The 12,072-nt window shown below is 37.8% G+C and overlaps 1 protein-coding gene across 2 annotated transcripts; it reads right to left on the reverse strand.

The window, feature by feature from the left end:
- Positions 1-12: 12 nt before the first annotated feature.
- On the reverse strand, positions 13-11,238 carry actr8 (actin related protein 8). 2 transcript variants are annotated; one of them, XM_038294070.1, is made up of 13 exons: positions 10,998-11,238; positions 9,566-9,736; positions 9,362-9,475; positions 9,135-9,239; positions 8,872-9,045; positions 8,683-8,776; positions 7,120-7,252; positions 6,858-7,011; positions 6,617-6,712; positions 6,350-6,490; positions 5,931-6,249; positions 3,682-3,845; positions 13-597 (listed from the first exon to the last, which is right to left on the reverse strand). In XM_038294070.1, the coding sequence occupies exons 1-13, from the start codon at positions 11,118-11,120 to the stop codon at positions 454-456; spliced, it is 1,932 nt and encodes a 643-aa protein (XP_038149998.1). In that variant the 5' UTR covers positions 11,121-11,238; the 3' UTR covers positions 13-453. The 2 variants fall into 2 exon arrangements, with proteins under 2 accessions (XP_038149998.1, XP_038149999.1); XM_038294071.1 differs by having other exon boundaries at positions 454-597; positions 9,362-9,472; positions 10,998-11,237.
- Positions 11,239-12,072: the final 834 nt, after the last annotated feature.

Consider the following 12,072-nt stretch of genomic DNA (forward strand, 5'->3'; position numbering starts at 1 on the left):
TAGAACATGTTAAAATCAGGAACAGTTGTTCTCATTCTTTATCACATTACACAACACTACATCTAAATTTTCTTGAAGAAACAGTTTCTGTATTTAGTTATGTAGACACACAAACAGTAAAAAAATAAGATCAGGCAAAAGGGACAATTTCAGTTTAACCTAAATGTAATAATTGATTTAAAAAGTAAAGGTTAACTTCTTCCAAATGTTGTCATAGTTCTTGTCAAATGAGTCTAGGTTTATTTACACCTCCAAAGCTGCATGGATATGGGGAAATTAAGGGCTCTTAACAGAATGTAAGCAAGTAAGTTGGTGACAAACATGACCTCTGTAGTTATAAAGAAACGTTTCATGTCAGAATACAGCTTTACATTCAGAAAAAAAATGTCCTTTTTTTTCCTCCAGTCTACCTTCTGTGTAAACTGACTTTTAGCTTCAGAGCCCCTTTTGTTTTCACCAAACGAATGCGGCTCTCTCTCTGAGCATTCGGACCCCGAAGCGCTGCCACTCGCTCTGATGAATCCACATCTCCTGCGTGGTGTCCAGGCAGGCAAGCACTGCTCCTCCCTTCCATGAAATCAGCCTGGGGTCCATATCCTTCAACACAAGGACACCAGAATATACATTATGACATGATTCAATTATTTGTTTCATATTTCCCATGAGAAGTCTGTCAGCGATGCATTAAATATGTATGTATAAAAGTCTTTTGCCCCATTAACCAAAAATCAAAGTTTTAAACAAGAACTTAATGCTGTCCCAGAACACTGACACCTGCTGGACCTTTAAAGCCACTACAGGCAGCTTACTTGACAGACTAAACTCAATTGATTTGATGACCTAATACAATGTTGTAGGCTATACTGTAGTATCTGATATCTATGCTTACATTGAAAATATCCTTCATGTTTTTAGATGTAGCCAATAAAAAATGTAAACATATAACGTGAAATTTAGGGGAAAATGTGAATGAGGATGCTTGTGGATTACGTTTTTAAAATCATGATTTTAAAACAATAAGTACTATAAAAACAGTAAATAAACTAAGCCAATTTGAAATGAACTTTAATTCAGATAAGTTGAGTGATAACTGAGAGGAAAAGTATGACACAACGAGAAAATATAAATAAAGGCGCAAAGCTCCTATTCCTTTCAGGCTGATCCATACGTTTTTAAAAGCAGGTTAGTGTGTCAGTCAGTTAGAAAAAAAACTCCTGTATCGGTCTCTTAGCTTGCTTGAAATGACATGCGCACCGATACAGTGTTTAGCTGTACGGTCTCCACTCATGCCCCGACGCATCAGTGTTGCTGGACCCATCACTATTATACGGTATAAAGAGCTGACTTGGTGGGCAGGATCAAAAATAGAATCCACCCAAATATGTACCTGTGTTGTTATGGGGCAATGTTTTAAATATCAGCTAGATTGATTAATCCCACAAATACGTAGAAATAGCTTTTGCTTAGGCTGTGCAAACTGTGCTATGGCCTCATGCCTGCATAAAAAAAAAAAAAAAAAAAAAAAATTCAATAAATGCGTTAGTTTTATAAACTTGTGTCTGTTTAATTTAATACAAGAAAAAAAAAAATGCTTTTTTTCTATTGTTGCTATGTCCTGATGCCTCCCTAGTAAAATAAGAGAGGGAAGCCAATAGAAGAGGAAACAGCTGATTTCATTAGAACAAGTTGGGCTCTGAGAATGGAAAAGGAATCAATAAGTCACTACGGGGATCTCTGCATTCATTTATCTGCCTTATCAGAGATGTGGGGCCGAGCTGCCTTTAATGAACAGCTCCTGTGCGTTACCAGTTCCTGTGCACCAAATATGATGGGTATATTTGAATGAAAAATAAGCTACTTATGTAAGAGATAGAGGGCCCAAATAATAAAGAGACTGAGCTAATTTGATTTAAAGCCACCTGCTGCACTGTGGAGTTTTTTTTTTTTCTTCCACTTTTTCAGTTAAATAGAAACAGCTGCATCTATCTAAGGGCACACTGCCCTTCATGTTTTGGATGTTTCTAGGCTGCTGCACTCCTGATATTAATTGATAGCAGATTAACAGGGTTTTCTGAAATCAAATCAACATCATCATCATCGTGCTGAAGTAGGGAAACACCTCAAGCATGCAGGGCAGTGTGCCACCACCATAGTACAATTAGAAGTTGAAAACAGAACCTTTTCCAACATTTTCAAAGTCTCCTCTGTCATTCAAAAAGAAGAGGCCAGAGGCAGTAATTTCTTTCCAAGAATTGTTCAGTCTGATGATCCCCATCATATCTATGAACCATATTTTCATGCATTTAAACATTTTCCGAGGTACGCTGTGCTAAAATAGATCAAGCACAAATTAACTTTCATTCATACGCAATAGGAGTGTAAATCACACCCATCATGGCGATTCGATTCAGTATCAATTTCCTGACCCAACGATTGGATTATTTTCGATACTCAAAAAAACCAACACGATTCGGTTCGATTAATTGGCTCATTTTTATTTATTTTTTTACCTTACAGGCCAGACAATGTTTCAGCTGTAATATCGTTATGCATTTTTTTTTAGAAACTACAGCAAATAACAGAAGTAGAAAAGTTGCACTCAACCTATTCCTATTAAAGCCTCATTCACTGAAAACTAATAATACCCCTGTGTTATAGATTCTGAAAGGCTTTGTGTAATGAGTGCAATTCAATACCTCGGCTCCAGACGTCCCCGCCCCCTCCACAGACGCTCCGCTGCTCCTCTCCCAAATTTTAGCTGACCGCAGACAGTGCCGCAGACAGGAGGCCGGCTTGTTTTGTTTTTATGATCGAAATTGCGGAAAACAACTCGCAAAGTTTGACTTGCTGGAAGAGCGAGGTGCGCGAGAACGCTGGGACGCTTTTTCCACCTGGATCTCCGCTCTTTTTGGCCCTCATGTCCCTCCGTGAATGGACTAAACTCGCCCCCACACCCTCTCCGCCTCGGCCATATCTAGACCCACAGCCTGTAGCACAGACCACGCTTCAATATTGGGCATAAATCAAAAATGTCTGTGTCCAGCTTACTGCAACACACTGCTGTAAGAGTATAACCAGCAAGCGAAGTAGCGCCACCGCAGCACGGGAGGAGAATTACGTCCAGGAGCAAATGGATAAAAATAGACCGGAGGTAAAAAAAAAAAAAAACATGAATCGATTCTCTTGCAGACGTATCGATGCATCGGATCGTTGGCTGTTGGATCGATGCATCGATACAAAACGATTATTATTTACACCCCTAATACGCAATCACTCATCTATCAAAAAGCAGGGCCTCGACCATTTCAAGATGGCACAGGGCCTCAAATCCTACATGAAAAGGCCAAAAGGCAATTTATTAGGATGAATAGACTCAAAAAGAAAAATGTGAAGATCTGTTCTATCATGTACAGAACTTTCCGCCAGAAATGCAAATAAAGCTGAACACGTTGGTCACTGCAAAAAAAACAAAACAAATTTTTTATATAATGTAAGCAAGACAGAGGAGACCAGTGACCTCAACAATATTTGAAAAACTAAAGGTGTTGCTGATATGGATGTGCAGGACACTTTAATACTGTATGTAAGCTGGTGTAAAACACCCAAACCTGGGTAAATAGCATACATACGTGATGGTAAAGGGTAAATGTAGCGCTTTTCCACTGGTTCTGGTTGTCCTACCTTTGGCCGTGTGATAACTTCCACGTTGTCCACCAGCCTTCTGAAGGAAGGCGGCATCTTGTTGATGATGCGATGAAGCAGAAATTCCTGAGCGCCGTGAAACATGAGCCCCCCTCCCACAACCAGGATGGAGTTGTACATCTTCCGCTTGGTTTCGTCTGATGCTTTGGAAACAAAAGGAAGACGTTACATTAACGCTGTTCAACAGCTTTCATTTTATTTTTTATCGTTTCCTCACAATAACCTTAATTGTTTTTTAGAACTCATGCTTCTTCTCAGGGCTGTATGCTTAGCTTTGTCAACCAGGAGCTTCCAAATGTAAGTTCAGGGGCAGTTTAAATGGCGAAACTTATTTAATTAATCAAGAACTCCTCAAGTGGAAAAGTTTTAGATTGACCTGGTTTCATTTAACAAAAAGTCCTCTTTAAGGAACCTTTGGCAATCCGATTATTAATCGATGAATCGGAAAAAATAATCAACAGATTAATCAATTTGGAAAATAATCGTTAGTTGCAGCCCTACTGAAAATCATCCAAACACTAAATGCAAAATGCATGTCCCATTTGCTGACATCTCCCAATAAAAATACGGACCCTTATCTTACTTTATATAATAATTTATGCAGGTTTCACCTTAATCTTTGCCATATGGTGTTTATTGCACTTAAGTTTCTCTAAGAAAGGTCATAACAATGATGCAGTATTAATGTACATTTTCTAAGACTCTGATAACATGCATATCAGGATAAATGATGTTAAGAAGATAATATTTAGACTTTATAGGTCTGTGCCTCATGCTGTCAGGGTTACACTGGTATAATCCAAAGGGTTAGTTAGGCTGAGGTGAGAGAAGAGGACTGCTAAAGAAGACTAGAGTGTCTAAATTCACAGCTGATCACTTCCAGCCTTAATCCCGGCCAACATGGGTTCTCCCCAGGATTTTTCATGAAAGTAGTGCACGGGGTAATGACATAATAGCACAATTTCCATATTATAGGTTCATCAACATAAGCAAAACAGAAAGGGGTTAAAAATACCCTTTTTACATTTAAAACTCAAGATAAACTTAATAAAACATTTCTAGTTCTACTTAAGTTTACTTCAACCCTAACTGAAACTAAATCAACTTTATGTTATCCAGTTCAACTTAAAGGCAATTCACATAGGCATATAGTGGATCAGGCTGAGTATTAAATGCAGAGAGGATCTATTTTAGTGCAACAGGTTCAAAGGAAAAAAGAAAAGTTAAATATTTTTTTCACATTGTATCTTTTAATTAATGGAGGATCAGTAGAGGTTTTATGCACATGTGGCTCATGTGAGGAGAGGCGCTCTGCTCTCTGACTGCAGCGCTGTGCTTTGGAGAAGGCAGGGGTTCACTCGCTCACTTCTCACCGTAAACTCATAGCAACCAGTGCAAGTTTTGTCACTAAAGTCTCCAACAAGACAGAAATGGCTGCTAGATTTTTCCACTGGTTGTTTAAAAAAAAAAAAAGGTCTGAAAAGTCGCTAAATATATTGAAGCTGCTATGTAGGCAACACTGAACTTATCTGTCTTGGTGGGTTCATGTTTGCCTCCTGTTTATGTGCCAACGAAGAGATAAATGTTTTAATACACCATCGGTGCTGCCGTTATGCTCATTAAGTTTCAGCGTATCGACATATTTGAATAGTAGTTTTATAGTAACTAAGTTTTATGTAGTCAAAGTCGAGGAGGGATCTTTTTTTCCAGAGCCTGCTCTCTGCTGTCGCGGCTGCAGCCTGTTCCCCTGCTTCTCTCAGCTGATTGCAGGATTCACGTCTCATGGCTCTTCTCTAATGTTTATGTACAAATATGGAGGTAAATGTGTACACACTATTGTCCCGCATTGGGAGGCGCTGCAGGAAATCTTTGGTAACAGACTTGTAACTGATTCCTTAAATATTTTCCCCATACAGATTTACAATTTGACTTTTTGGAAATTTATTTTTTGATATATATATTTTTTACTTATTATAATTTATTTTTTAATTAAAAGAGAAAAGATATATTACTTAAATTATGCCTGATTAATCTTAGGAGTAAAACACGTGTGATTACAGAGTGAAATCTGTAATCACACGCGTGCTCCTATTTATTTTTTCCTATTAGCACCAATTATTTATCTTTAGGTGTAAATGATAGTAAAATGCTCGCCCTGCTGTCCAACATTTTAGAACATGTAATTTAGTTTCCTCTACATGATTTTTTTCTTTGGTCCTCTTTCTTACCACAGCAGTCGATGCTATGCAGGATAGCCTTGTCCAGTCCCAAGGCTTTGCCCTCAAATTGGCTGATGATGGCCGTCTTCCTGGATTGGTGAGAAGAGAGAGACTCCTCCACCTCTCCTGACCCCATCAGGCCCTCTCCCTGGGCAGGCCCCAGCTCCATTTCTCCATGCATCCCTCCTCCTACAGCACCTCCACTCCCACTTCCACAGCCTCTGGGCACATCAGACATCTCCCCCATTCTTCCCTGACAGCCCATCTCAGAATCCAAACCCCCACTTGGCCTGGAAACAGCTTTCCGTTCTGCTGCAGATTTGGAGGACTGTTGTAGAAAAGAAAAAAAAAATCATAGAATAAACAAAAGGAAAATGACAAGATCAAGGAATAATTATTTAAACTCTCTTGATTTCAAGCAGTGTTACCTGGTCCCCTTTGCTCTGTGTAGCCAGCAGGTAGTGTTCATCATGCGGATCTTCTGAGCTGCCTTGGGAACGGTGCTGTAGTGATGTCATTTTCTGACCAACAATGCCAAATGTGCTCGGGTAGAAAAGACCCATTGGTGCCTATAGAGAATATGGAAAGTATGTTTAAAAAAAAAAAAAAAAAACAAAAAAAAAAAACACGTCAATTATAAAAGACACAAAACGGATGAACAAAAATGGAGAAATTACTTCTTTTAAGCCAGATACCTGTAATTTTTCATCCCCAAGTCGAATTTGGTAGAGAAGAGCTGGGGTTTCTGGGAAATGTGTCTGAAACTCATGATCCTGTAATCCAGAAATGTCCTGTTGAAAACAAACCAAACATGTTTACAAAATAAAATCTAAATGATCCACTAATTGTTATGAAAAGATTACAGAGAAACAATTTGAAATCAACCACTGAAAAGCAAAAACCGTAGCTCATAAATCCCAGCTACCAAACACAAACCTGATCCAGATGACAGAAGGTCTCCTTTAGTTGCTGCAGGAGCTGACAGTCCAGCCTGTTGGTCAGCTGACAGTCTCTGTAGGGAAATCCTGCCCTCTGCAGGAGCCAGAGGAAAGTACGGGTCACATCAGAACCTCCGTATGCCAAACAGAGCCTGCAGAAACCAAAAGCAATCACATGAATTGCAAAAAAATAAAATAAAAAATCAATATCTCATTTTTATTCATCTTTTAATTTTATGATTGGCAGCAGCTTCTTTCACCTCGTATTTCGATGGGATACTCCATCCTCAACACAGCTAATACTGGTTTTCTGATCGCCTACATCCACCACACAAGCACTGCTTAACCCACTGCCAAATGTTGCGCACACAGACTCCTGGTGAACAATGATGCCTGCAAAACATGCATATATACAGAGAATTACACAAACAAATCATTGATTAAAGCCAAAACCAAGAGACAATGAAGAGTTTATTCACTGTGCAGTCACACAGCACCTCGAAATGAATTCATATAAAAATGTTTACAACCACAAACTTTATTGGATTTCATTGGGATGTTACGTAACAGACCACAACAGACTAGAACACAATTATTAAGAGCAGATAAATTCTTCATTACTTTAATTCCTGAAAAGCTTCTGATTTTTTTTAAATATTAAAAAAATAAAATAGTTTGATTTCAAGCAGTGGTCAAGCCACCACCAACCTCTATTGTCGTTTAGAAAATGTCTGATGCACCAATTGCCCTTTCCGTCCAGTGATCCAAATAGATCCAAAACATTTATTTCTATGTAGCACATATCTATTATTATCAGATAGGAGTTTGTTGCAGAGTAAAATTGTGTGTGTAGATAATTTTCCTGCATAACAACACTTGTTTGTAAATGGAAGCTAGCTTCATGGGGAGTTTATCAATGCAAGATTTTACTTTAGAAAGGCTTTGAATCAACTTGGCTTTTACTTTGAAAGTCTTCAAATAAAATTCTGGTTCTAACAGCACAGAAGACCTCACAGTTCACCTCTACAGAGTCCTGACAGTGCAGGTCTGCAATCTGGAGTGGTTAGAGACCAGCCCACTTCATGTTTAGTATTGAAAAAAGCCAAGTAGGAAACACAGGGTTAGCGTTTGAAAAAAATTGCTTAAATAAGACCAAAAGTTACATTTGATCTACATGCCAAAGTAAGAGTGGAACATTTTAGATCAAATCACATTTAACATTAAAGAAAAGTGAACACTCTGTTTAATCTGTTCAAGCTTTGTAATAAAGGTATAGTGAAGGATTTTTGAAAAGTGCTCACTCTGTTTAAAAGTTGCTGTTTGCATCGCTCATACAAGCTTACTTTCCAAAAGAAGATTAGCAATTTTTTCCACTATGTCAGACTCACCACCGGTAAGTGAAAATGGGGACGAGCACGTAGGACGGCTTTACATAACATATCACCACAATGACTGGCAATTAGGAGGACCACTGATTTTGATGATCCACCCGGAAAAAGAACATCCTCCACTATACCTTCAACACTATAAAACAAACAAACTGTTGTACTAAAATGTCCAACCAAAGTCCAGATTTAAACCCCATGTAGAATTAATAGCATTACTGCTGATATGGAGACTAAAGAAAAAATAATCAATAAACAGATTGTAGAATTGGAAAGCTTATTGAGAAATACCCTAACACAAACTCATATCATTTTCTCCCACTTTACAATTCTGTGCTACTTTTTATTGGTCAACCAACCCAACTAACTACCTTTAAAGACTGTGGCTGTAATGTATCAGAAAAGGTTAAATGGGATGATGCCTCCAGTGACCAATACCTGAAAAGCCCATATTTTGCAGCAACATGGTGACGATTTCTTTTACATGATGTCTGTTGTAGATGTCTGGGACCAACAGTATGCATCTGTAGTACTAACAGACATAAGGACAAGAAAAAAACAAATGATAACACAGGAACATTTGACATTTGTCTGCTGATTGGACTTCCTACTGTTTGGGACTTTTACCTTTAACTCTTTTAGGGGAATTTCCAGGTGCTTCTGAATGACGTGACTCCAGATATCTTCAAGATCAGCCAGCACCGCAGTCAGAGAGCCTCCGGGGCCAGAATGCACGTTGAGCTGACCTCTGACAACGGGCCAGTGGATGTCGTAACAGTCTGATGGATTCACATAAAGAGCCTGTGCAGAGGCATGATTAAGATGGCTGAATCATAAACCACACAAAATTGATCAAATCTACAGTAAATGAACTGCAGGTTGGAGTTTACCTCCTCTCCCACCACATGACTGGGATGGTGGCTGGTGTTTGTCCACTTCACTCTTGAACTGCTGTCCAGAACTGCCGGACGAATCTGACAGTTATAAGCTCTGGCCTAAACACACAGACAGGAAACTGACTGAAGTGACCATTTCCAGCCCAGTATTCACCCCACCTTTGTGGCAATAAAAAACGCTTCAACCATCTCTGCATCAGTTGCCTCTTTAGTAAACAAACCTGTTCAGCAGACACAGGAGTCCGTCTCACACCATTGGACATCTTCTTGGACCAGATGGCCTGCTCCACCATTTTTAGTCCATTCTGTCTTTGTTCGCTGCTCTCTGCCTTCTGCTTTACACAATAAGGGAAAATGTGAGCTTTGAGTCAGGCAGCTATGTGACTGGAGACAAAAACAATCTCATCTGTTTAACCATGACTTACATTCAGGCCGTCTCTCAGCAGCCAAGCATCTTCATACCTGGCCTGTCCGCCCTGCTTATGTCTCCGTGCGATTACATGAGGGACGGTTATAGGGAGGGTGTCTGTGGCTCGGCCGATGCGAAGCGTTCTGGATCCAGGGTGGATCACAATGACGAAACTGCTTTGTATTTGCTACAGAAAGTAAAAAAAAAAAAATGTTTTTTTTTTTTTGTTTTGTTTCAACAAAGAACTAATAATGAATGGCTGTAAATTAATCTGCATTAAAAAGTCAAAACGATCTCTGGTGCTTCATGGTCAAAATTGGAAAAGCCGCCTCAGGTTTATGTTCCATAAACTATTTTCAATATATATTGATAAAATCTTAGTCAACACTTGCAGCACACACAGACAAAAAGAAAATTATAAAACATCCATAAAACAGTTTCTTATAAAACATCCATAAAAAAAATGCAGCTATTCGGAAAAAAACCCAACGAAAGTCAAGTTATGCTGGAGATGATTGTGGAGGTGGTATATACTAAAAAGTTAGTATTTATAAAAAAAAAAAAAAAGGAAATTTCTATCAGGGCGAGAGTCATCCAAAGAGCAGTCTCTCTAAAGCGCTATATTAAGCAATATAAATGAAATGTGCTATTAACCTTTCTAACTTTATTTAATTTATTCAAGATACCATGAAGACATATTTAGTTATGAAGCAAATAATTGCCATTGCATTATTTAATTTTGCATTTATTTTAAATACCAAAATTCCTTTTATCAATATAATTTTGCATCTGTAACCACATGCACAGAAAGTTAAAAAAGTGAAGAGGAAAAAAGCAAAATACAAGAATGGTGAATTAAAAAATTGGTTCACATATTTAAGGGATTGGAGAAATGTGAACTTATAATAACATAATAACTTCCCCTTACAGCAATATTTCCACTAGGATCTGTTCCCAGTTCCCTGAAGAAAATGCTTAATAATGTGCAACAAGTTAATCATTTTATTCATAAACAAACCAGGATACAGTAATTATAACCAGTAGCACTAATACTATAAAAATAAAGAAAAGCATTTACTATATACTCAAATGATTTTTAATTATAACAGTTAGAAGTTTTATTTATAATAAAGCACAACTGACCCCCTATTATATAAAGCGTTTTTTCATATTAGATTTTTTTTATTTGTTTATCCCAGTTTAGCATCTATATTCTTCCAGCAGTAAAGCCTCATTCAAACATTTGGTCTATTAAGAAAACTGGATTTTGTTCCATTATTCTTTGCTCTGATCTTCCCAGTATAAAACAATAAGCTTTTTGCAGGACCCTCAAGAAAAAAATAAAAATGCATATTCAATATTTAAAACTGTGGGCATTTTATAATAAAAGAAAAACGTTATTAACATTAATTATTAAGAATACAGCAATGCAGGGCAGATAAAGGTACCTCTTGAGGAGGTTCAGGGATTGCTGCAGGAGTGATGGGTCTCTTCACTCCGCGCTGTTGCTCCTTCTCTTTCTCCTTTTCCTTCTCCTTCCCGCTGTCCTGCTCTTTCTCTGCCTGCGTCATGGCTTCTTTTTTATTTATTTTTTTTACATTTCAAAGAATATTCACCAAGAGCAACATAAAACCTAACAGTGCGGCTCAAGCCTGCGTTGCTTTTGACTACCTGAAGCGTTCTGTGTACTTTCCACTTCCGTGTTAGTGAGTGGATTCTTCTTCTGCGGACGTTTGGGCTGTTTGTAAACAACGTCACGGCTCATTACCGCCATCATCTGATAAGACATGATAATGAGAATGTTGGCTGAAGGACTTCTAGTTTTACTTGAACAAAAAAAGTAAAAAAAAAAAAGAGCAAATAAAAGTCATGCTCTTTTTATGACTGTTTTCGATTATTGTCTTTCAGTATGGTGACAGTTTTTAGCCATTTAGGTAGTAATGAACAGAGAAAGGTAAAAAAAACAAAAAACACTAGATTAATAAAAGCAACTAAATTATAGCATGAAAGCAACCAGTGGTGGTTCTAGACCAAATGTACCAGGGGGCCAGGAGAAGGCCAACGTGTTTTCATGGGGGCACAGAAAAGCATGAAAAAAAAGGGCAAGGGATTCAAATATATAAATATGGCTGCATGAAGTAAATTTTCTATTAATTAGATTTGATTAAAATAAAAAATTTCTTAGTAGGTCAATAAACATTCATAATTTAGGTATTTTACATATTTTTGACTTAATTTAAGCTAAAATTACCCTTTTCTATAAAATCTAAATTAGAACTTAATTCAGTTTTTTTATTTTGTTTAAAAAAAAAACTGGGATCCTATCTCAATAGCACTGAAACTATCACCTTATTGTTTTTAAATAATTAGTAAAACGGAATTTGTAGAGAAAAAACTGAAATAGATCCAAAGGACCTATCAATAACCATGTCTGTTCCAGCTGATATCATCATTAGAATTTCTTTGAGTAATATGTCCTCAGTACAGGGGCTTGGACATGAACTACGGGGGCACTGGCCCCTA

Source organism: Cyprinodon tularosa, unplaced genomic scaffold (assembly GCF_016077235.1).
Source record: "Cyprinodon tularosa strain WSP-4 unplaced genomic scaffold, ASM1607723v1 ctg333, whole genome shotgun sequence".
Classification (NCBI taxonomy): domain Eukaryota; kingdom Metazoa; phylum Chordata; class Actinopteri; order Cyprinodontiformes; family Cyprinodontidae; genus Cyprinodon; species Cyprinodon tularosa.